Below are 21693 nucleotides of genomic sequence, written 5' to 3'. Positions count from 1 at the left end.
CTAATGGTAGGAAGGCAGCTTGGTTTGAATGTCTAATGGTAGAGGGCAGCTTGGTGTGAATGTCTAATGGTAGGAAGGCAGCTTGGTGTGAATGTCTAATGGGGGGAATGCAGCTTGGTTTGAATGTCTGATGGTGGGAGGGCAGCTTGGTGTAAATGTCTAATGGGGGGGGAAGGCAGCTTGGTGTGAGTGTCTAATGGTAGGAAGGCAGCTTGGTGTGAATGTCTAATGGGGGGCAGCTTGGTGTGAATGTCTAATGGTAGAGGGCAGCTTGGTGTGAATGTCTAATGGTAGGAGGGCAGCTTGGTGTGAATGTCTAATGGTAGAGGGCAGCTTGGTGTGAATGTCTAATGGGGGGCAGCTTGGTGTGAATGTCTAATGGGGGGCAGCTTGGTGTGAATGTCTAATGGGGGGCAGCTTGGTGTGAATGTCTAATGGTAGGAAGGCAGCTTGGTGTGAATGTCTAATGGTAGAGGGCAGCTTGGTGTGAATGTCTAATGGTAGGAAGGCAGCTTGGTTTGAATGTCTAATGGTAGGAAGGCAGCTTGGTGTGAATGTCTAATGGTAGGAAGGCAGCTTGGTTTGAATGTCTAATGGTAGAGGGCAGCTTGGTGTGAATGTCTAATGGTAGGAAGGCAGCTTGGTGTGAATGTCTAATGGGGGGAATGCAGCTTGGTTTGAATGTCTGATGGTGGGAGGGCAGCTTGGTGTGAATGTCTAATGGGGGGGGGGGAAGGCAGCTTGGTGTGAGTGTCTAATGGTAGGAAGGCAGCTTGGTGTGAATGTCTAATGGGGGGCAGCTTGGTGTGAATGTCTAATGGTAGAGGGCAGCTTGGTGTGAATGTCTAATGGTAGGAGGGCAGCTTGGTGTGAAGTTCTAATGGTAGGAAGGCAGCTTGGTGTGAATGTCTAATGGTAGGAAGGCAGCTTGGTGTGAATGTCTAATGGTAAGAGGGCAGCTTGGTATGAATGTCTAATGGTAGGAAGGCAGCTTGGTGTGAATGTCTAATGGGGGGAAGGCAGCTTGGTGTGAATGTCTAATGGGGGGCAGATTGGTGTGAATGTCTAATGGGGGGAATGCAGCTTGGTTTGAATGTCTGATGGTGGGAGGGCAGCTTGGTGTGAATGTCTAATGGGGGGGGAGGCAGCTTGGTGTGAGTGTCTAATGGTAGGAAGGCAGCTTGGTGTGAATGTCTAATGGGGGGCAGCTTGGTGTGAATGTCTAATGGTAGAGGGCAGCTTGGTGTGAATGTCTAATGGTAGGAGGGCAGCTTGGTGTGAATGTCTAATGGTAGGAAGGCAGCTTGGTGTGAATGTCTAATGGTAGGAAGGCAGCTTGGTGTGAATGTCTAATGGTAGGAGGGCAGCTTGGTATAAATGTCTAATGGTAGGAAGGCAGCTTGGTGTGAATGTCTAATGGGGGGAGGGCAGCTTGGTGTGAATGTCTAATGGTAGGAAGGCAGCTTGGTGTGAATGTCTAATGGTAGAGGGCAGCTTGGTGTGAATGTCTAATGGGGGGCAGCTTGGTGTGAATGTCTAATGGGGGGCAGCTTGGTGTGAATGTCTAATGGGGGGGCAGCTTGGTGTGAATGTCTAATGGTAGGAAGGCAGCTTGGTGTGAATGTCTAATGGTGGGAAGGCAGCTTGGTGTGAATGTCTAATGGTAGAGGGCAGCTTGGTGTGAATGTCTAATGGTAGGAAGGCAGCTTGGTGTGAATGTCTAATGGTAGGAAGGCAGCTTGGTGTGAATGTCTAATGGTAGAGGGCAGCTTGGTGTGAATGTCTAATGTTAGGAAGGCAGCTTGGTTTGAATGTCTAATGGTAGGAAGGCAGCTTGGTGTGAATGTCTAATGGTAGGAAGGCAGCTTGGTTTGAATGTCTAATGGTAGAGGGCAGCTTGGTGTGAATGTCTAATGGTAGGAAGGCAGCTTGGTGTGAATGTCTAATGGTAGGAAGGCAGCTTGGTGTGAATGTCTAATGGTAGGAAGGCAGCTTGGTGTGAATGTCTGATGGGGGAGGGCAGCTTGTTGTGAATGTCTGATGGGGGAAGGCAGCTTGGTGTGAATGTCTAATGGTGGGAAGGCAGCTTGGTGTGAATGTCTAATGGGGGGAAGGCAGCTTGGTTTGAATGTCTAATGGGGGGTATGCAGCTTCGTGTGAATGTCTAATGTGGGGAAGGCAGCTTGGTGTGAATGTCTGATGGGGGAAGGCAGCTTGGTGTGAATGTCTGATGGGGGAAGGCAGCTTGGTGTGAATGTCTAATGGGGGGAAGGCAGCTTGGTGTGAATGTCTAATGGGGGGAGGGCAGCTTGGTGTGAATGTCTAATGGGGGGAAGGCAGCTTGGTGTGAATGTCTAATGGTAGGAAGGCAGCTTGGTTTGAATGTCTAATGGTAGAGGGCAGCTTGGTGTGAATGTCTAATGGTAGGAAGGCAGCTTGGTGTGAATGTCTAATGGGGGGAATGCAGCTTGGTTTGAATGTCTGATGGTGGGAGGGCAGCTTGGTGTAAATGTCTAATGGGGGGGGAAGGCAGCTTGGTGTGAGTGTCTAATGGTAGGAAGGCAGCTTGGTGTGAATGTCTAATGGGGGGCAGCTTGGTGTGAATGTCTAATGGTAGAGGGCAGCTTGGTGTGAATGTCTAATGGTAGGAGGGCAGCTTGGTGTGAAGTTCTAATGGTAGGAAGGCAGCTTGGTGTGAATGTCTAATGGTAGGAAGGCAGCTTGGTGTGAATGTCTAATGGTAAGAGGGCAGCTTGGTATGAATGTCTAATGGTAGGAAGGCAGCTTGGTGTGAATGTCTAATGGGGGGAAGGCAGCTTGGTGTGAATGTCTAATGGGGTGCAGCTTGGTGTGAATGTCTAATGGGGGGAATGCAGCTTGGTTTGAATGTCTGATGGTGGGAGGGCAGCTTGGTGTGAATGTCTAATGGGGGGGAGGCAGCTTGGTGTGAGTGTCTAATGGTAGGAAGGCAGCTTGGTGTGAATGTCTAATGGCGGGCAGCTAGGTGTGAATGTCTAATGGTAGAGTGCAGCTTGGTGTGAATGTCTAATGGTAGGAGGGCAGCTTGGTGTGAATGTCTAATGGTAGGAAGGCAGCTTGGTGTGAATGTCTAATGGTAGGAAGGCAGCTTGGTGTGAATGTCTAATGGTAGGAGGGCAGCTTGGTATAAATGTCTAATGGTAGGAAGGCAGCTTGGTGTGAATGTCTAATGGGGGGAGGGCAGCTTGGTGTGAATGTCTAATGGTAGGAAGGCAGCTTGGTGTGAATGTCTAATGGTAGGAAGGCAGCTTGGTGTGAATGTCTAATGGTAGGAAGGCAGCTTGGTGTGAATGTCTGATGGGGGAGGGCAGCTTGTTGTGAATGTCTGATGGGGGAAGGCAGCTTGGTGTGAATGTCTAATGGTGGGAAGGCAGCTTGGTGTGAATGTCTAATGGGGGGAAGGCAGCTTGGTTTGAATGTCTAATGGGGGGTATGCAGCTTCGTGTGAATGTCTAATGTGGGGAAGGCAGCTTGGTGTGAATGTCTGATGGGGGAAGGCAGCTTGGTGTGAATGTCTGATGGGGGAAGGCAGCTTGGTGTGAATGTCTAATGGTAGGAAGGCAGCTTGGTGTGAATGTCTAATGGTAGGAAGGCAGCTTGGTGTGAATGTCTGATGGGGGAGGGCAGCTTGTTGTGAATGTCTGATGGGGGAAGGCAGCTTGGTGTGAATGTCTAATGGTGGGAAGGCAGCTTGGTGTGAATGTCTAATGGGGGGAAGGCAGCTTGGTTTGAATGTCTAATGGGGGGTATGCAGCTTCGTGTGAATGTCTAATGTGGGGAAGGCAGCTTGGTGTGAATGTCTGATGGGGGAAGGCAGCTTGGTGTGAATGTCTGATGGGGGAAGGCAGCTTGGTGTGAATGTCTAATGGGGGGAAGGCAGCTTGGTGTGAATGTCTAATGGGGGGAGGGCAGCTTGGTGTGAATGTCTAATGGGGGGAAGGCAGCTTGGTGTGAATGTCTAATGGTAGGAAGGCAGCTTGGTTTGAATGTCTAATGGTAGAGGGCAGCTTGGTGTGAATGTCTAATGGTAGGAAGGCAGCTTGGTGTGAATGTCTAATGGGGGGAATGCAGCTTGGTTTGAATGTCTGATGGTGGGAGGGCAGCTTGGTGTAAATGTCTAATGGGGGGGGGAAGGCAGCTTGGTGTGAGTGTCTAATGGTAGGAAGGCAGCTTGGTGTGAATGTCTAATGGGGGGCAGCTTGGTGTGAATGTCTAATGGTAGAGGGCAGCTTGGTGTGAATGTCTAATGGTAGGAGGGCAGCTTGGTGTGAAGTTCTAATGGTAGGAAGGCAGCTTGGTGTGAATGTCTAATGGTAGGAAGGCAGCTTGGTGTGAATGTCTAATGGTAAGAGGGCAGCTTGGTATGAATGTCTAATGGTAGGAAGGCAGCTTGGTGTGAATGTCTAATGGGGGGAAGGCAGCTTGGTGTGAATGTCTAATGGGGTGCAGCTTGGTGTGAATGTCTAATGGGGGGAATGCAGCTTGGTTTGAATGTCTGATGGTGGGAGGGCAGCTTGGTGTGAATGTCTAATGGGGGGGAGGCAGCTTGGTGTGAGTGTCTAATGGTAGGAAGGCAGCTTGGTGTGAATGTCTAATGGCGGGCAGCTAGGTGTGAATGTCTAATGGTAGAGTGCAGCTTGGTGTGAATGTCTAATGGTAGGAGGGCAGCTTGGTGTGAATGTCTAATGGTAGGAAGGCAGCTTGGTGTGAATGTCTAATGGTAGGAAGGCAGCTTGGTGTGAATGTCTAATGGTAGGAGGGCAGCTTGGTATAAATGTCTAATGGTAGGAAGGCAGCTTGGTGTGAATGTCTAATGGGGGGAGGGCAGCTTGGTGTGAATGTCTAATGGTAGGAAGGCAGCTTGGTGTGAATGTCTAATGGTAGGAAGGCAGCTTGGTGTGAATGTCTAATGGTAGGAAGGCAGCTTGGTGTGAATGTCTGATGGGGGAGGGCAGCTTGTTGTGAATGTCTGATGGGGGAAGGCAGCTTGGTGTGAATGTCTAATGGTGGGAAGGCAGCTTGGTGTGAATGTCTAATGGTGGGAAGGCAGCTTGGTGTGAATGTCTAATGGGGGGTATGCAGCTTCGTGTGAATGTCTAATGTGGGGAAGGCAGCTTGGTGTGAATGTCTGATGGGGGAAGGCAGCTTGGTGTGAATGTCTGATGGGGGAAGGCAGCTTGGTGTGAATGTCTAATGGGGGGAAGGCAGCTTGGTGTGAATGTCTAATGGGGGGAGGGCAGCTTGGTGTGAATGTCTAATGGGGGGAAGGCAGCTTGGTGTGAATGTCTAATGGTAGGAAGGCAGCTTGGTTTGAATGTCTAATGGTAGAGGGCAGCTTGGTGTGAATGTCTAATGGTAGGAAGGCAGCTTGGTGTGAATGTCTAATGGGGGGAATGCAGCTTGGTTTGAATGTCTGATGGTGGGAGGGCAGCTTGGTGTGAATGTCTAATGGGGGGGGAAGGCAGCTTGGTGTGAGTGTCTAATGGTAGGAAGGCAGCTTGGTGTGAATGTCTAATGGGGGGCAGCTTGGTGTGAATGTCTAATGGTAGAGGGCAGCTTGGTGTGAATGTCTAATGGTAGGAGGGCAGCTTGGTGTGAAGTTCTAATGGTAGGAAGGCAGCTTGGTGTGAATGTCTAATGGTAGGAAGGCAGCTTGGTGTGAATGTCTAATGGTAAGAGGGCAGCTTGGTATGAATGTCTAATGGTAGGAAGGCAGCTTGGTGTGAATGTCTAATGGGGGGAAGGCAGCTTGGTGTGAATGTCTAATGGGGTGCAGCTTGGTGTGAATGTCTAATGGGGGGAATGCAGCTTGGTTTGAATGTCTGATGGTGGGAGGGCAGCTTGGTGTGAATGTCTAATGGGGGGGAGGCAGCTTGGTGTGAGTGTCTAATGGTAGGAAGGCAGCTTGGTGTGAATGTCTAATGGCGGGCAGCTAGGTGTGAATGTCTAATGGTAGAGTGCAGCTTGGTGTGAATGTCTAATGGTAGGAGGGCAGCTTGGTGTGAATGTCTAATGGTAGGAAGGCAGCTTGGTGTGAATGTCTAATGGTAGGAAGGCAGCTTGGTGTGAATGTCTAATGGTAGGAGGGCAGCTTGGTATAAATGTCTAATGGTAGGAAGGCAGCTTGGTGTGAATGTCTAATGGGGGGAGGGCAGCTTGGTGTGAATGTCTAATGGTAGGAAGGCAGCTTGGTGTGAATGTCTAATGGTAGAGGGCAGCTTGGTGTGAATGTCTAATGGGGGGCAGCTTGGTGTGAATGTCTAATGGGGGGCAGCTTGGTGTGAATGTCTAATGGGGGGCAGCTTGGTGTGAATGTCTAATGGTAGGAAGGCAGCTTGGTGTGAATGTCTAATGGTGGGAAGGCAGCTTGGTGTGAATGTCTAATGGTAGAGGGCAGCTTGGTGTGAATGTCTAATGGTAGGAAGGCAGCTTGGTGTGAATGTCTAATGGTAGGAAGGCAGCTTGGTGTGAATGTCTAATGGTAGAGGGCAGCTTGGTGTGAATGTCTAATGGTAGGAAGGCAGCTTGGTGTGAATGTCTAATGGTAGGAAGGCAGCTTGGTGTGAATGTCTAATGGTAGGAAGGCAGCTTGGTGTGAATGTCTGATGGGGGAGGGCAGCTTGTTGTGAATGTCTGATGGGGGAAGGCAGCTTGGTGTGAATGTCTAATGGTGGGAAGGCAGCTTGGTGTGAATGTCTAATGGGGGGAAGGCAGCTTGGTTTGAATGTCTAATGGGGGGTATGCAGCTTCGTGTGAATGTCTAATGTGGGGAAGGCAGCTTGGTGTGAATGTCTGATGGGGGAAGGCAGCTTGGTGTGAATGTCTGATGGGGGAAGGCAGCTTGGTGTGAATGTCTAATGGGGGGAAGGCAGCTTGGTGTGAATGTCTAATGGGGGGAGGGCAGCTTGGTGTGAATGTCTAATGGGGGGAAGGCAGCTTGGTGTGAATGTCTAATGGTAGGAAGGCAGCTTGGTGTGAATGTCTGATGGGGGAAGGCAGCTTGGTGTGAATGTCTAATGAGGGGAAGGCAGCTTGGTGTGAATGTCTAATGGGGGGGAGGGCAGCTTGGTTTGAATGTCTAATGGGGGGGTATGCAGCTTCGTGTGAATGTCTAATGGGGGGAAGGCAGCTTGGTGTGAATGTCTAATGGTGGGAAGGCAGCTTGGTGTGAATGTCTAATGGTAGAGGGCAGCTTGGTGTGAATGTCTAATGGTAGGAAGGCAGCTTGGTGTGAATGTCTAATGGTAGGAAGTCAGCTTGGTGTGAATGTCTAATGGTAGAGGGCAGCTTGGTGTGAATGTCTAATGTTAGGAAGGCAGCTTGGTTTGAATGTCTAATGGTAGGAAGGCAGCTTGGTGTGAATGTCTAATGGTAGGAAGGCAGCTTGGTTTGAATGTCTAATGGTAGAGGGCAGCTTGGTGTGAATGTCTAATGGTAGGAAGGCAGCTTGGTGTGAATGTCTAATGGTAGGAAGGCAGCTTGGTGTGAATGTCTAATGGTAGGAAGGCAGCTTGGTGTGAATGTCTAATGGTAGGAAGGCAGCTTGGTGTGAATGTCTAATGGCGGGCAGCTAGGTGTGAATGTCTAATGGTAGAGTGCAGCTTGGTGTGAATGTCTAATGGTAGGAGGGCAGCTTGGTGTGAATGTCTAATGGTAGGAAGGCAGCTTGGTGTGAATGTCTAATGGTAGGAAGGCAGCTTGGTGTGAATGTCTAATGGTAGGAGGGCAGCTTGGTATAAATGTCTAATGGTAGGAAGGCAGCTTGGTGTGAATGTCTAATGGGGGGAGGGCAGCTTGGTGTGAATGTCTAATGGTAGGAAGGCAGCTTGGTGTGAATGTCTAATGGTAGAGGGCAGCTTGGTGTGAATGTCTAATGGGGGGCAGCTTGGTGTGAATGTCTAATGGGGGGCAGCTTGGTGTGAATGTCAAATGGGGGGCAGCTTGGTGTGAATGTCTAATGGTAGGAAGGCAGCTTGGTGTGAATGTCTAATGGTGGGAAGGCAGCTTGGTGTGAATGTCTAATGGTAGAGGGCAGCTTGGTGTGAATGTCTAATGGTAGGAAGGCAGCTTGGTGTGAATGTCTAATGGTAGGAAGGCAGCTTGGTGTGAATGTCTAATGGTAGAGGGCAGCTTGGTGTGAATGTCTAATGGTAGGAAGGCAGCTTGGTGTGAATGTCTAATGGTAGGAAGGCAGCTTGGTGTGAATGTCTAATGGTAGGAAGGCAGCTTGGTGTGAATGTCTGATGGGGGAGGGCAGCTTGTTGTGAATGTCTGATGGGGGAAGGCAGCTTGGTGTGAATGTCTAATGGTGGGAAGGCAGCTTGGTGTGAATGTCTAATGGGGGGAAGGCAGCTTGGTTTGAATGTCTAATGGGGGGTATGCAGCTTTGTGTGAATGTCTAATGTGGGGAAGGCAGCTTGGTGTGAATGTCTGATGGGGGAAGGCAGCTTGGTGTGAATGTCTGATGGGGGAAGGCAGCTTGGTGTGAATGTCTAATGGGGGGAAGGCAGCTTGGTGTGAATGTCTAATGGGGGGAGGGCAGCTTGGTGTGAATGTCTAATGGGGGGAAGGCAGCTTGGTGTGAATGTCTAATGGTAGGAAGGCAGCTTGGTGTGAATGTCTGATGGGGGAAGGCAGCTTGGTGTGAATGTCTAATGAGGGGAAAACAGCTTGGTGTGAATGTCTAATGGGGGGGAGGGCAGCTTGGTTTGAATGTCTAATGGGGGGGTATGCAGCTTCGTGTGAATGTCTAATGGGGGGAAGGCAGCTTGGTGTGAATGTCTAATGGTGGGAAGGCAGCTTGGTGTGAATGTCTAATGGTAGAGGGCAGCTTGGTGTGAATGTCTAATGGTAGGAAGGCAGCTTGGTGTGAATGTCTAATGGTAGGAAGGCAGCTTGGTGTGAATGTCTAATGGTAGAGGGCAGCTTGGTGTGAATGTCTAATGTTAGGAAGGCAGCTTGGTTTGAATGTCTAATGGTAGGAAGGCAGCTTGGTGTGAATGTCTAATGGTAGGAAGGCAGCTTGGTTTGAATGTCTAATGGTAGAGGGCAGCTTGGTGTGAATGTCTAATGGTAGGAAGGCAGCTTGGTGTGAATGTCTAATGGTAGGAAGGCAGCTTGGTGTGAATGTCTAATGGTAGGAAGGCAGCTTGGTGTGAATGTCTAATGGCGGGCAGCTAGGTGTGAATGTCTAATGGTAGAGTGCAGCTTGGTGTGAATGTCTAATGGTAGGAGGGCAGCTTGGTGTGAATGTCTAATGGTAGGAAGGCAGCTTGGTGTGAATGTCTAATGGTAGGAAGGCAGCTTGGTGTGAATGTCTAATGGTAGGAGGGCAGCTTGGTATAAATGTCTAATGGTAGGAAGGCAGCTTGGTGTGAATGTCTAATGGGGGGAGGGCAGCTTGGTGTGAATGTCTAATGGTAGGAAGGCAGCTTGGTGTGAATGTCTAATGGTAGAGGGCAGCTTGGTGTGAATGTCTAATGGGGGGCAGCTTGGTGTGAATGTCTAATGGGGGGCAGCTTGGTGTGAATGTCTAATGGGGGGCAGCTTGGTGTGAATGTCTAATGGTAGGAAGGCAGCTTGGTGTGAATGTCTAATGGTGGGAAGGCAGCTTGGTGTGAATGTCTAATGGTAGAGGGCAGCTTGGTGTGAATGTCTAATGGTAGGAAGGCAGCTTGGTGTGAATGTCTAATGGTAGGAAGGCAGCTTGGTGTGAATGTCTAATGGTAGAGGGCAGCTTGGTGTGAATGTCTAATGGTAGGAAGGCAGCTTGGTGTGAATGTCTAATGGTAGGAAGGCAGCTTGGTGTGAATGTCTAATGGTAGGAAGGCAGCTTGGTGTGAATGTCTGATGGGGGAAGGCAGCTTGTTGTGAATGTCTGATGGGGGAAGGCAGCTTGGTGTGAATGTCTAATGGTGGGAAGGCAGCTTGGTGTGAATGTCTAATGGGGGGAAGGCAGCTTGGTTTGAATGTCTAATGGGGGGTATGCAGCTTCGTGTGAATGTCTAATGTGGGGAAGGCAGCTTGGTGTGAATGTCTGATGGGGGAAGGCAGCTTGGTGTGAATGTCTGATGGGGGAAGGCAGCTTGGTGTGAATGTCTAATGGGGGGAAGGCAGCTTGGTGTGAATGTCTAATGGGGGGAGGGCAGCTTGGTGTGAATGTCTAATGGGGGGAAGGCAGCTTGGTGTGAATGTCTAATGGTAGGAAGGCAGCTTGGTGTGAATGTCTGATGGGGGAAGGCAGCTTGGTGTGAATGTCTAATGAGGGGAAGGCAGCTTGGTGTGAATGTCTAATGGGGGGGAGGGCAGCTTGGTTTGAATGTCTAATGGGGGGGTATGCAGCTTCGTGTGAATGTCTAATGGGGGGAAGGCAGCTTGGTGTGAATGTCTAATGGTGGGAAGGCAGCTTGGTGTGAATGTCTAATGGTAGAGGGCAGCTTGGTGTGAATGTCTAATGGTAGGAAGGCAGCTTGGTGTGAATGTCTAATGGTAGGAAGGCAGCTTGGTGTGAATGTCTGATGGGGGAAGGCAGCTTGGTGTGAATGTCTAATGAGGGGAAGGCAGCTTGGTGTGAATGTCTAATGGGGGGGAGGGCAGCTTGGTTTGAATGTCTAATGGGGGGGTATGCAGCTTCGTGTGAATGTCTAATGGGGGGAAGGCAGCTTGGTGTGAATGTCTAATGGTGGGAAGGCAGCTTGGTGTGAATGTCTAATGGTAGAGGGCAGCTTGGTGTGAATGTCTAATGGTAGGAAGGCAGCTTGGTGTGAATGTCTAATGGTAGGAAGGCAGCTTGGTGTGAATGTCTAATGGTAGAGGGCAGCTTGGTGTGAATGTCTAATGTTAGGAAGGCAGCTTGGTTTGAATGTCTAATGGTAGGAAGGCAGCTTGGTGTGAATGTCTAATGGTAGGAAGGCAGCTTGGTTTGAATGTCTAATGGTAGAGGGCAGCTTGGTGTGAATGTCTAATGGTAGGAAGGCAGCTTGGTGTGAATGTCTAATGGTAGGAAGGCAGCTTGGTGTGAATGTCTAATGGTAGGAAGGCAGCTTGGTGTGAATGTCTAATGGTAGGAAGGCAGCTTGGTGTGAATGTCTGATGGGGGAGGGCAGCTTGTTGTGAATGTCTGATGGGGGAAGGCAGCTTGGTGTGAATGTCTAATGGTGGGAAGGCAGCTTGGTGTGAATGTCTAATGGGGGGAAGGCAGCTTGGTTTGAATGTCTAATGGGGGGTATGCAGCTTCGTGTGAATGTCTAATGTGGGGAAGGCAGCTTGGTGTGAATGTCTGATGGGGGAAGGCAGCTTGGTGTGAATGTCTGATGGGGGAAGGCAGCTTGGTGTGAATGTCTAATGGGGGGAAGGCAGCTTGGTGTGAATGTCTAATGGGGGGAAGGCAGCTTGGTGTGAATGTCTAATGGTAGGAAGGCAGCTTGGTGTGAATGTCTGATGGGGGAAGGCAGCTTGGTGTGAATGTCTAATGGGGGGAAGGCAGCTTGGTGTGAATGTGTAATGGGGGGGAGGGCAGCTTGGTTTGAATGTCTAATGGGGGGGTATGCAGCTTTGTGTGAATGTCTAATGGGGGGAAGGCAGCTTGGTGTGAATGTCTAATGGGGGGAAGGCAGCTTGGTGTGAATGTCTAATGGTAGGATGGCAGCTTGGTGTGAATGTCTAATGGGGGGAAGATGTGTATCAAATGAAATTCGTGTTAGGGGAACAAAACATTAGAGTATCACCTTCACCTATCCCTTAGTCTGTTTAACCATTGGGGCACTACACAAGATCTGTCAATCATTTTTCTCCTTTCCTCTCTGTCCTTTGCCTTGGATAGAATTTCATTCAATAACAGGCCTGTCCATTCTCTTATATAGTCTTCCCATTGCTTCATCTTCTTCTTTTTCCTGGTACTTTTCCCTGAAGGAAGGTTTTTACAAGCCCTGAGGACTTTGTAATATGGCCAAGGAGTTTTAGTTTATGTTTTCAGACAGTGGTTAGCAGGTCATTGTGGGGTCCAATGGCTGTATAAATCCTATTTCTAATCTCTTCATTCGTGATGCGGTCATTGTGATCTTTCTGTAGCATCTTAGCTCCATAGCTAGGATCCTCTTCTCCAGACCTTCAGTGTGCGCCCAACATTTTCATGCATATAAGAATGTAGCCGTGACCAGGGAGCACATCATTCTGATATTTTAGTGTCGAGGTTCTAGGCCTTTCTGTCTGACAAAATAACTTTATTCTTTTAGAATTTTCAAAACTTTCAATTTCACTTCACATCATGCTGCACTTTACCATGACACTGACTTTACATTTATGACAATAACTTTACTGCCATAATTCTGACCATAAGTCCAGCCTTACTTATGTTCTAACCCTAACTTTTAATTCAGTTTCTAGCATTAAAACCTTAACGTACAAAAATCCAAGTTCAATCTTTTTGTTTCCCCTGCAGTACTGATATCAGATATACAGAAAGTTTTGACTGGAAAAGATTGTCCTCATGCCAACTCTAAAACAAGTAAAACCAAAGTAAGTTTACTTAATATCTTCTTAAGTAGTTTGTTGAGGTTTTTTTTGTTTCAAATTAAAGTTGTTTGTTGTGTTTATTGTGAAATGTTTTTTTTTGTATGTTTTAACATACATGTTTAGTTATTTATTTTGACCATGTTAGGTTGACATGTTAAGTTACTCATTATGCCATGTTAAAGTTTGTTATGACATGTCATTAGTTGTGACATTGTAGTAACATTCTTCTTAATTTTACCATTTTGCTTTAGTTATCAAATGGAAATATAATGATCATAAAATACTAGTATTAAATAAATTCAGAACTACATTTTCATGGAGCAATGAATAGCCTTTACAATTTATTTACAATTCTTTAAATAGAATCCTGAACTTTGCATATTTCACCCCATAGATCAAGTCTTGCTAATCATTGACACAATTCTTTTATATATTTGTTGTTTTCTATTCAGTAATATATTCAGTGTGCTGTAAATTATCTAAATTTGTTACATAAATCATTAATTTCTCTTTTTTAAAATAATATTTTAATTGACAACAACACTTTAAAAAAAGATATGTATTTATTTTATATACAGATTGTTTGTTTTTTTTTAGCTTGTTTTAATAGTTGACACGTTTGAGAATGATTTCACTGTTTTAAGAATTCTGTTCCTGAGCTTCCATGTTATTGAGAAAGTAATTGTTTTAAATCTTTACAGCTGCCAGCTATGAATGTGGCCTTCTCATTCAAGTGTGAGCAGGATGTTGAACCTTTCTGCTTCATGGCTGCCTCTGAGAATGAATATGACATGTGGACAGATGGAGTCAACTGTTTGATTGGTTCTGAGGTTTGTACATTTGTTTTTCTTGGTTACACTATTTTGTTTGTACTATTTACATTACACAGTCCATTTCCTAAATAAGTATTTCACATCCTGGTTTAGGATGAGCTGTTCTCTGCACTCATCAGAACTTAAGAATCCCTGTTAGTCACTTTTCTTTCACTTAGTTCTAAGCAGCTGGAAATCTTGCCCAAAAGATTTGTTTGTTTTGACTCTGTCAATTGGTAGTAATTTTGACTTAAAAGACAATATCATAGAGTGTGTGTCTCAGGCTTTAGTTAATTTTACCCTGCTATCTTCTACCTATTAACTAATATCCCATGTCTGAATGTACCATGCAGTAACTTGGTTAAGTTATAAGTTTATATTGTTCGTAGTGTAATGAGACTTGTCATTAAACTTTATACACTTTCTATCTAGATGACCAGCACTCAAGTCACGAAAGATCTGGAAACTCTCCTCTCCATGGAAATCAAAATGAGAATGCTGGACACAGAGGGCGTAACGATACCGGCTGAGGCTCCGCCCATACCCCCACCTCCAGCCAATTATAATTTTGCTTACCTCAATTTGTGACCTAAATAACTTGCAGCGCAATTTCTCATTGACTTTAATTAATAAACAAAAGGCATTGCATCTCTTTGACTAAACGATTCATCTACATTGTGTTGGCTATTTTCTAGACCTTGGATTTGATTGAATGGAATTGAAAACCTGCTGGTCAGGAGAACATTTCTTAGATTGAAACTCTTTTCCGAAATCTAGCTATAATTTTTTAATTGAATAATGTAAACTTTTATTTTCAAACAACAATATATTTTTCAATTATTGCAACAAAGTAACATGTAATGTTATTAATGATAATGGCACCAAACATTGAAGACAATTTAAAAAAAAATCAATATAGTTTTTGTGTGTAGTTCTAATAGAGTCACCATTTGGCCTTAATAGATATTTATACATAAATATGGGTTTAATTTTTCTATTAGGTCTGAATGTGTTAGTGCCTTAAGATTGCAAACAAATACTGGAAGAGAATTTTTGTTTACATACTGTGTAGAATAGAGCCCAAGATTCTGAGTGCAAAAACAAAACAAAGAACTTGTTAGTATTGTGAAGTAATTTGTTTTTTTCTTTAGTTTCTGTTTGATTAGCTAAGCTTAAGTTTAAAATCAAGATCCCCAAAAATGTAAATAAATGTCCATTATCCAAACTATGCAGATGCTGTGAAAGTAGTAGAAAGCATGTGTTCAGTGTAGTTTTAAATAATGTGAGGATGTAGTCTTGTTACTCTTGCATCTATACTGTTGACGTTTAGTGACCAACAAAGATTTATTTAATCTTAGTTTAGGTTTCTATTAGTTTCTGGATGGCTACCTGGTCATGTGGTATGCATGGACTGTTGTTTTGATGGTCCTGAATTTGAATTCTGCCCCTCCTCTTGTGGTCTTGTTGGACGTTTGGGCAAGGATCTAATAATCTTCAAACTCAGAAGGAACATCTGAACTGAAACGTGTAAAATAAACAGAACAAATGAATCATGCTTAGTACAAGAGTTTTGTCCCTATTTAGAATGGAGCTCAATGTTGCCTTGTGACTCTCGATGCAAAAGATGTTCAAAAATGATTTTGTTGTTTGAACTGAAGGTGGTTCATTGTCTCTCTTCAGGTACCAGTAGTTACATTTTAATAAAGACACAGGTGGTTCATTGTCTCTCTTCAGGTACCAGTAGTTACATTTTTAAAAAATCATAATTTTTAAGCTGATTATGTTGCAAAGCCAAATATCTTTGAAATTCCTTATTTCCTTGTAACATAATTTATGTCAAGATGTTCAAAGCCTTGACTTGATATTGTGTTAAGACATTGACCAACTCTCATGTCAATGTTTGTGTCATTGAGCATTTAGAGAAGTCAAGAAAAACAAAAGTTTGCACTGACCCAAATGTTGTTGATCAATTGTTTTTGTATTTGATTTAATATATACTGCAAGATCAATTGTTTTGTATCTGATTTAATATACACAAGATCAATTGTTTTTGTATTTGATTTAATACATACATACAACTGGAGAACTGAGAAATGGTTATTTTATTAAATAAGATCTATTATACTCTAATAATACAATGCAGATTTATTCTTGAGTGTGTGTAGCATACAGCTTAGCATTGCTGCTTTGTATAGCAAGCTGATTAGCTGTTGCATTGTTTTCACTGCACATCCTTTATAATATCAAGAGATGACCACCCAAGTGCATTTAAAGCATCATCATCATCATATGTATTGATATCCCATCAGCCACTGTGCTGCATTGAACTTCCTAACAGCCTAAGTTTTACAAACATTATTTTATACAGGTCATGCTTAGCCTATAAGAGCAACTGTTTGTTTTTTTTCTCAATTATGCAAAATATTTTATTCAAGATCAAAATGTTTAAAAAATTTTAAATCTTGCTTGTATCAGAACTTGTCATTTCCAGTTGTATTTCTTTAAATAATTTGTATGTTATTTCTATTTCATATATACATAAACATTTAAGGATGATTTTATAGAGATATGTTATAAACAACCAAATAGACATAGATGTGGTTTCCTAGTATATATTTCAATTTGATATCTAGAAGCCTAGCAATAAATTTGAATTAAAATATAACATTTAATTAGTGTGGCTCAATATCTGGGTCATTCAATTTTCCATTTACCTCATTGATTATGAATCCTGTCCTAAGGCTATAATGGACATTTTAGTGTGATGGGAGAGAGTCTTATTGAGTAAGACTTGTAGAGATCTAAAGAGCCAAAAGTATTTCTCTCCTTTTTGATAGAAGGCTGTAAGAACAGTTGTATTCCAGATGTTAGACATGAAATAGTTGTTCTCAGTATTGCAGACTTACTGTGTTTGAAAGGCTTCAACTCAAGGGGACATGCAACTTATTGAATTGGTTGGCTTCATACTTTTTGCTGTAAATGTAAATTCTTGTTTGATCTTTGTGTTTAACTTGGTGTCGTTGTCTTAGAATTATTGACTGGAAATATACACTGTCGAACTGAATAAGATTTTCTTGAAAAAAAAATAGATCAGTTTATTTTATGTTAGTTTTAAAAATAGGTTTTAAATTATCCATATCAAAACCTATTGTATTGATTGTCAAGTCCCCACCTAAATCTATCTGAAGTATCCAATGTTGAGTAGAACTTTCTCACTGCTACTGGCACTGAAATAAAAATGAGAGATTCAATGCAACCATTTGTGGTAGCACAAAGTGTCAGTGTATTTGGATTGAAAGGCAAGTGGCTGTTTAGGCACTGAAGTGTTTATTATCAACAGGTGCTTGAATGGAAATGTTTGAACACTAATCCACTGTTGATCTTTTATTGTGATGCATGAGAAAGCTTTGCTGATGATGTAGCCCTGTACAAACATCTGGTGAATGTTAAATCTAGAGTAAGGCCAGAGAATCTTGTTATTAAATTCAATTTTAAGAAAACTTTATGCGTAAGTGTGCTTGTACATAGAGCTTTCATTGTCTTTGGCTGCTAAGTCACATAGCTTCCTGTTCAACGCCCTGTCTTCAGCTTCTTTCTATCCAAGAAGTTGTTTAGCAATGTCCTTCTTGTCTAAGAGCTTTGTTATTGAATGTAGTATAGCTTTGAGTCTTTTGATCAAGCATTTGGTGTTACGCTTTGATGTATTAAGTCTGTTAAAAGTTTTGACATCAAGCCTTCCAATATCATGAATATTCCATTAAGTGACCTATGGAATTAAATTTTCACTATACTGAATTTTGTACCTCGGCAGAGCTTAGAATAACCTGTGAAATTTGAAGCACAGTTAACAAAAGGTTCAGTACTTTGTTTTTTTAATCCATTGCTGTCAGAAGCAGGAGAGAGGTTTGTTTGGCTTAAACTTAACTAGATTACTTGTTTTCATGTATGCATTGAACCAGCCGCCCAGAGAAGAGTGTCATTGTTTGTTGATATATGTCACATTTAAATTCTTTGTCACAATTGTGATCACCTACTACATTGCTGGATAAGTGTTACCTTACACTCACTGTTATATATATATTTTTTTTACATTTATAGCTTACTCAGCTTTGGTCTTCCTTGACATTCCATGCCATTGGGTTGTTCCCCTTGATAGAAAGATCTTGTATATTAGGAGGTGACATTGCCATAAGACACCATTTTAATATGGTTTCCTTTTTTTTTATAACACATAATGTGACCTTGATATTTTCTATGTGGTTTATGCATGAAGTGCTGTTACACAACAATTGATATATATATATTTATGATGTGTTTATGTCATGAAGTGCTGTTACACAACAATTTATATATATATTTATGATGTGTTTAGGTCAACTGGATAGCCGTGTTATTGAAAAGCTTACCTTGTTCATCTTCTATTGATTATTGATCATTCATTGTAACTCAGTGAAGGATATTCCTTTTTAGGTGTCCGCATTTAGATTTAGAAATGTATATTTATATTTAGTCAATTTAGTTACATTCTATTTTTACTTAATTACTGAAGCTTATATTACTTTACAGCTTTAAACTAAGTAAAAAGATATTGCTTGGATAAAATTAAAATTAGTTTTTTTATAAAAGAAATATTGACCTTCATTCTAAGGATTCTGTAGATTTTTATATTGACAGTGTTTAAGCCTCTTGTTGTTTTTTGTTCACACTTTGATTTTAGTGTGATGAGTATGGTCTCAAATTTACAGCAGGTCTGCAGGAGAATTATTTGTCCTTTGTCTAGTGTAGTTTGACTACACATCAGGCCATTGGATACATGACTGGCCAAGGGATTTTTAAGATATAGATCTATTATATCATTAATATTATCATAACTTGGTATTCAGTTTATGTGGTATTAATGACGATATGCCCAAAAGCAGCAGTACAAAATATAAAAACCTACAAAAGCTATGATTAGAATATAAATAGTTTTGTTAATAGTATCATAGTTTCATGTTGTATCGGTCCCTGTGTCTTGCTATACATCAATAAATCAATAGAACAAAAGGAAGGAACCAATATTGGTCAGCATGAATTAGGTGAGTCGCTCAAATGAGTTCAACATCAGCTCACTGTCAAACTATGATTAATATATCAGGCAGCTTAACTTGATACAAACACATTTGTCTTTATTTATGCTAATATATAAATATTTTAAAATTAGCACTGTGCTTATTGTGTTTTTTTTCCTTTATTCAAAGTTTACATGCTCAGTTTAAAGGTTAACAATTTAGACTATTACACACCATTTCTAATAATAGATGCATAAGTGGCTTCTCTCTGACTGTACTACTTAAACTTGTTGACTTTGTGTACATCTAAATACTCATGTTCACTTTCATCCCTGTGTATTGCTGATACATTGCTCACTTTCCTTTTACAGTTCATTCTAATGTTTAGTCTGGGTTTATTTTAGTTGTTTTAATGTCATAATCTCAGTTGAGATTGCACACTGACCCACACAATGTATAGAATACAGAATAAGCAATAACCTTATTTTTTTCCCATTCAATATTCATCAAATCATTGTATCAATAATGTAAACCTAACTCTAAACCTCTCTTTACAATGAATAGCTTTGTAAACACATTTTCTGATTTCACTTCACTACAGTGTAAACCAATAGCAGATCAGAGTCACTGAATAGAATGAGGTGATGTAATATATTCGATGTTGTTTTCATTCTGTGGAGTCATGGGACTAGTCTACTTTGTTTTATTTGTGGGTGCATTTTGAGTTTTTCTTGTATTCCATTATATACACTGAGAGTGTAGTAATATGTTGTTGTTTTTTTATATCTTATTAAGTATTTGATTTTAGTGTACAGTTTTATTGTCCTTAAGTATAAAGGACAATTATTAGTTGTTTTAATGCTAAAAAAAAAATACGAAAAAAAAAATCATGTTTAAATAGGAAATATATATATATTTTTGTTTTACTGGTTTATTTCCAAATGGAGCACCCCAAAACAATGTTTTGTCTGAGTTAGTTAGTATATTTGATGACTTTTTACAAATTCTTTTTATATTTTTTCATTAATGAATGTTTTTTGAATTGCATAAAATTATATGCATGGTCACCAGTTTTCTATTTTGACATTTGGTTACAATTGTGTACATTGGCTTGTTGTACAGTCTGGCTTATTTCATTTGTCACATAGCTTATGTAAATAATCTCTTTGATAGTAACCAATTTCTTCTTGATTTAATTTGATGGCGACTTGTTGCCTCGTCTTCAAATAATTGTTCTGTTTGTTGCTGACATAAAAATATAAGACTAATGTGGGCATGGAGTAAGTCTCTTCTGCATATTATCATAGCTTGACATGATTAAACCTGCAAGGAATACATTCACTAAATACATTTAAATATAGTTCAATATTCTTGCATAATTGTTTTTAGTTTGTTAATTTTTTTCAACTTCAGTGTTGGGTTAGCTTTGATTTTAGATTACAATGAATGCTTAGAAGAAAATAAAGTTTCCTTGAAGCTGATCAAACTGTTATACAGTTAGAAAACTGATAGAAATTAAAAAGATGCAACTGAAGAATGTACATTAGTTTCTATTATTAAACAAAGAGGGTAAGATTTGTAATCACTTTTTAAATAATCAGAGTTATAAGCAGTGGAATCTTCTGTCAACTGGTATTGGTAGTATGTTTTAATTTTTCTTGGTAAATAAACATAGACTGAACCTCTTTAATGTCATTGTGGTCAACATAGCTTGATTGCAGTCAAATGAATATGTTTGTTATTACTCTTTTTTCTTTTTAGTTAGAAACTATTAGCTTGTCGTTTTACATGAGAACTAAAGAGCCAAGTATCAATTGAATAGTTCTAATTGAATTCTATCTTCAATCAGAACTGACAATTTTATTATAGAAATGTTCACAAATTGTGCAATAGAATTTCCACTGAATCCCACCAAGTCTTAGTTAATGTCAGGTTTGTTTCATTCTCTTTATCAATGATGGCTGCTTGGTCACGCGCTATGTACTTCAAACTGTTGTCATATTGCTCCTAAGTTTGAGCCCTGTCCTGCTGTCTTGCTGGAGGTTAGGAATAGACGTAGTAATCTTCATGTCTGAAGGAAGCAAACATCGATGGGGTTAAATTTGTAAAGGAAAAGTTTGAAGTGTGTCAGTGTTTTCATTTTTCTTTTGACTATTTCTTTCTATCTTCTTAAAGCTGCAATTATTTTCTGTGAATTATTATTGTAAAACTTTTTATAAGTATTCACATTCTTTGTCCAATTCAAAGATAGTAGATTACTAGCAATTCTGTGTGTGAAATGTTTAGCTTTTTCCAAATAGATATGTCCCAAGTATTTAATGTTGATGTTCTTGTTGCTGTTTGCCATGGAAGACAACTCAGGCATGACGTACTTGTACATGTAAACATCTTGTCATTCCCCTTGAAGGCCATGTTCATCACTAAGCAGTCTGTCCTAATCTAATGAACACAAATATAGTTTTGGATTTGGGTCAAATTTAAGAAAATATACTGCAGCTGGTCAAATGTTTGGAATTGTAAAGTTTAGTGTTTCTGTGACCTATCGTTAACAAGGATGTTGTGTAGCCAACACTAAGAACAACCCTGTAAACTTTTTCCATGCTGAAAGTTAGGAGGACTCTTGGATGCCCTAATTACATAAATAAAATCCCCCCTCCAGGATTAAAGCTCTATACCTCTATACCCTCATACTCTATTCACTAAATTGTATAATTAAATTGAAAAAAATTCTAAAAAATGTCTTCATGATTTCAAAGGACTGTATGCACCCAGTGTTTCATATTTTAATTACTGGTATTACTGTTTATATTTGTTGTCATTTATGGTTTTATTTATCTCCCTTTAAAACTTTATGTATATCTAGCCATCAAGTCATGTGTATGCTATTTCATATAAAACTGTAACCTTTGTTTAGAATTATTTGTACAGCAAGTTAAATGTGCATACTTGGTATTGTAGTTTATGTATAAATTATGCATGTCAGTTATTACCAGCTACACTTCAATATGGAACAAAACCAAAAGAAAAAAAAAGGAGTATGATTAAAAAAAAAGACAACATCACATTTTTTGTTAATTTATTTTTTTCTTATAGTATTCTTCTTCTTCATTGTTCTCATTGTTATGTTGGAGTGTTCATATGACTAGACCAATACATGAGATGAACTGCGCAGTGGTTTCCAAATCAGGGAGCTCTCCATATAGTTTTCTTTCTATTGGGGTGATTTGGGGCCAATGTCTTATACGGGCCTCTTGGTAGAGAGAGCAGTTTTGGAGGAC

At 41.6% G+C, this 21693-nt stretch overlaps 1 protein-coding gene across 3 annotated transcripts in view; it reads left to right on the top strand.

Annotated features, from left to right (window-relative positions):
• Positions 1–19794, top strand: part of LOC106053840 (engulfment and cell motility protein 1-like) — a 77294-nt gene extending 57500 nt beyond the window's left edge. For all 3 annotated transcript variants that reach the window (XM_013209477.2, XM_013209479.2, XM_056034575.1), the window contains 3 exons: positions 12479–12555; positions 13254–13382; positions 13797–19794. In XM_013209477.2, the coding sequence (XP_013064931.1) occupies positions 12479–12555; positions 13254–13382; positions 13797–13952 (362 nt within the window). In that variant the 3' untranslated portion in view covers positions 13953–19794. The remainder of the gene's footprint in view (positions 1–12478; positions 12556–13253; positions 13383–13796) is intronic.
• Positions 19795–21693: the final 1899 nt, after the last annotated feature.

This window comes from Biomphalaria glabrata, chromosome 7, assembly GCF_947242115.1.
Source record: "Biomphalaria glabrata chromosome 7, xgBioGlab47.1, whole genome shotgun sequence".
Classification (NCBI taxonomy): Eukaryota; Metazoa; Mollusca; class Gastropoda; family Planorbidae; genus Biomphalaria; species Biomphalaria glabrata.
The sequence above is the reverse complement of the archived record's forward strand: the minus strand, read 5'-3'. Positions and strand labels throughout refer to the sequence as shown.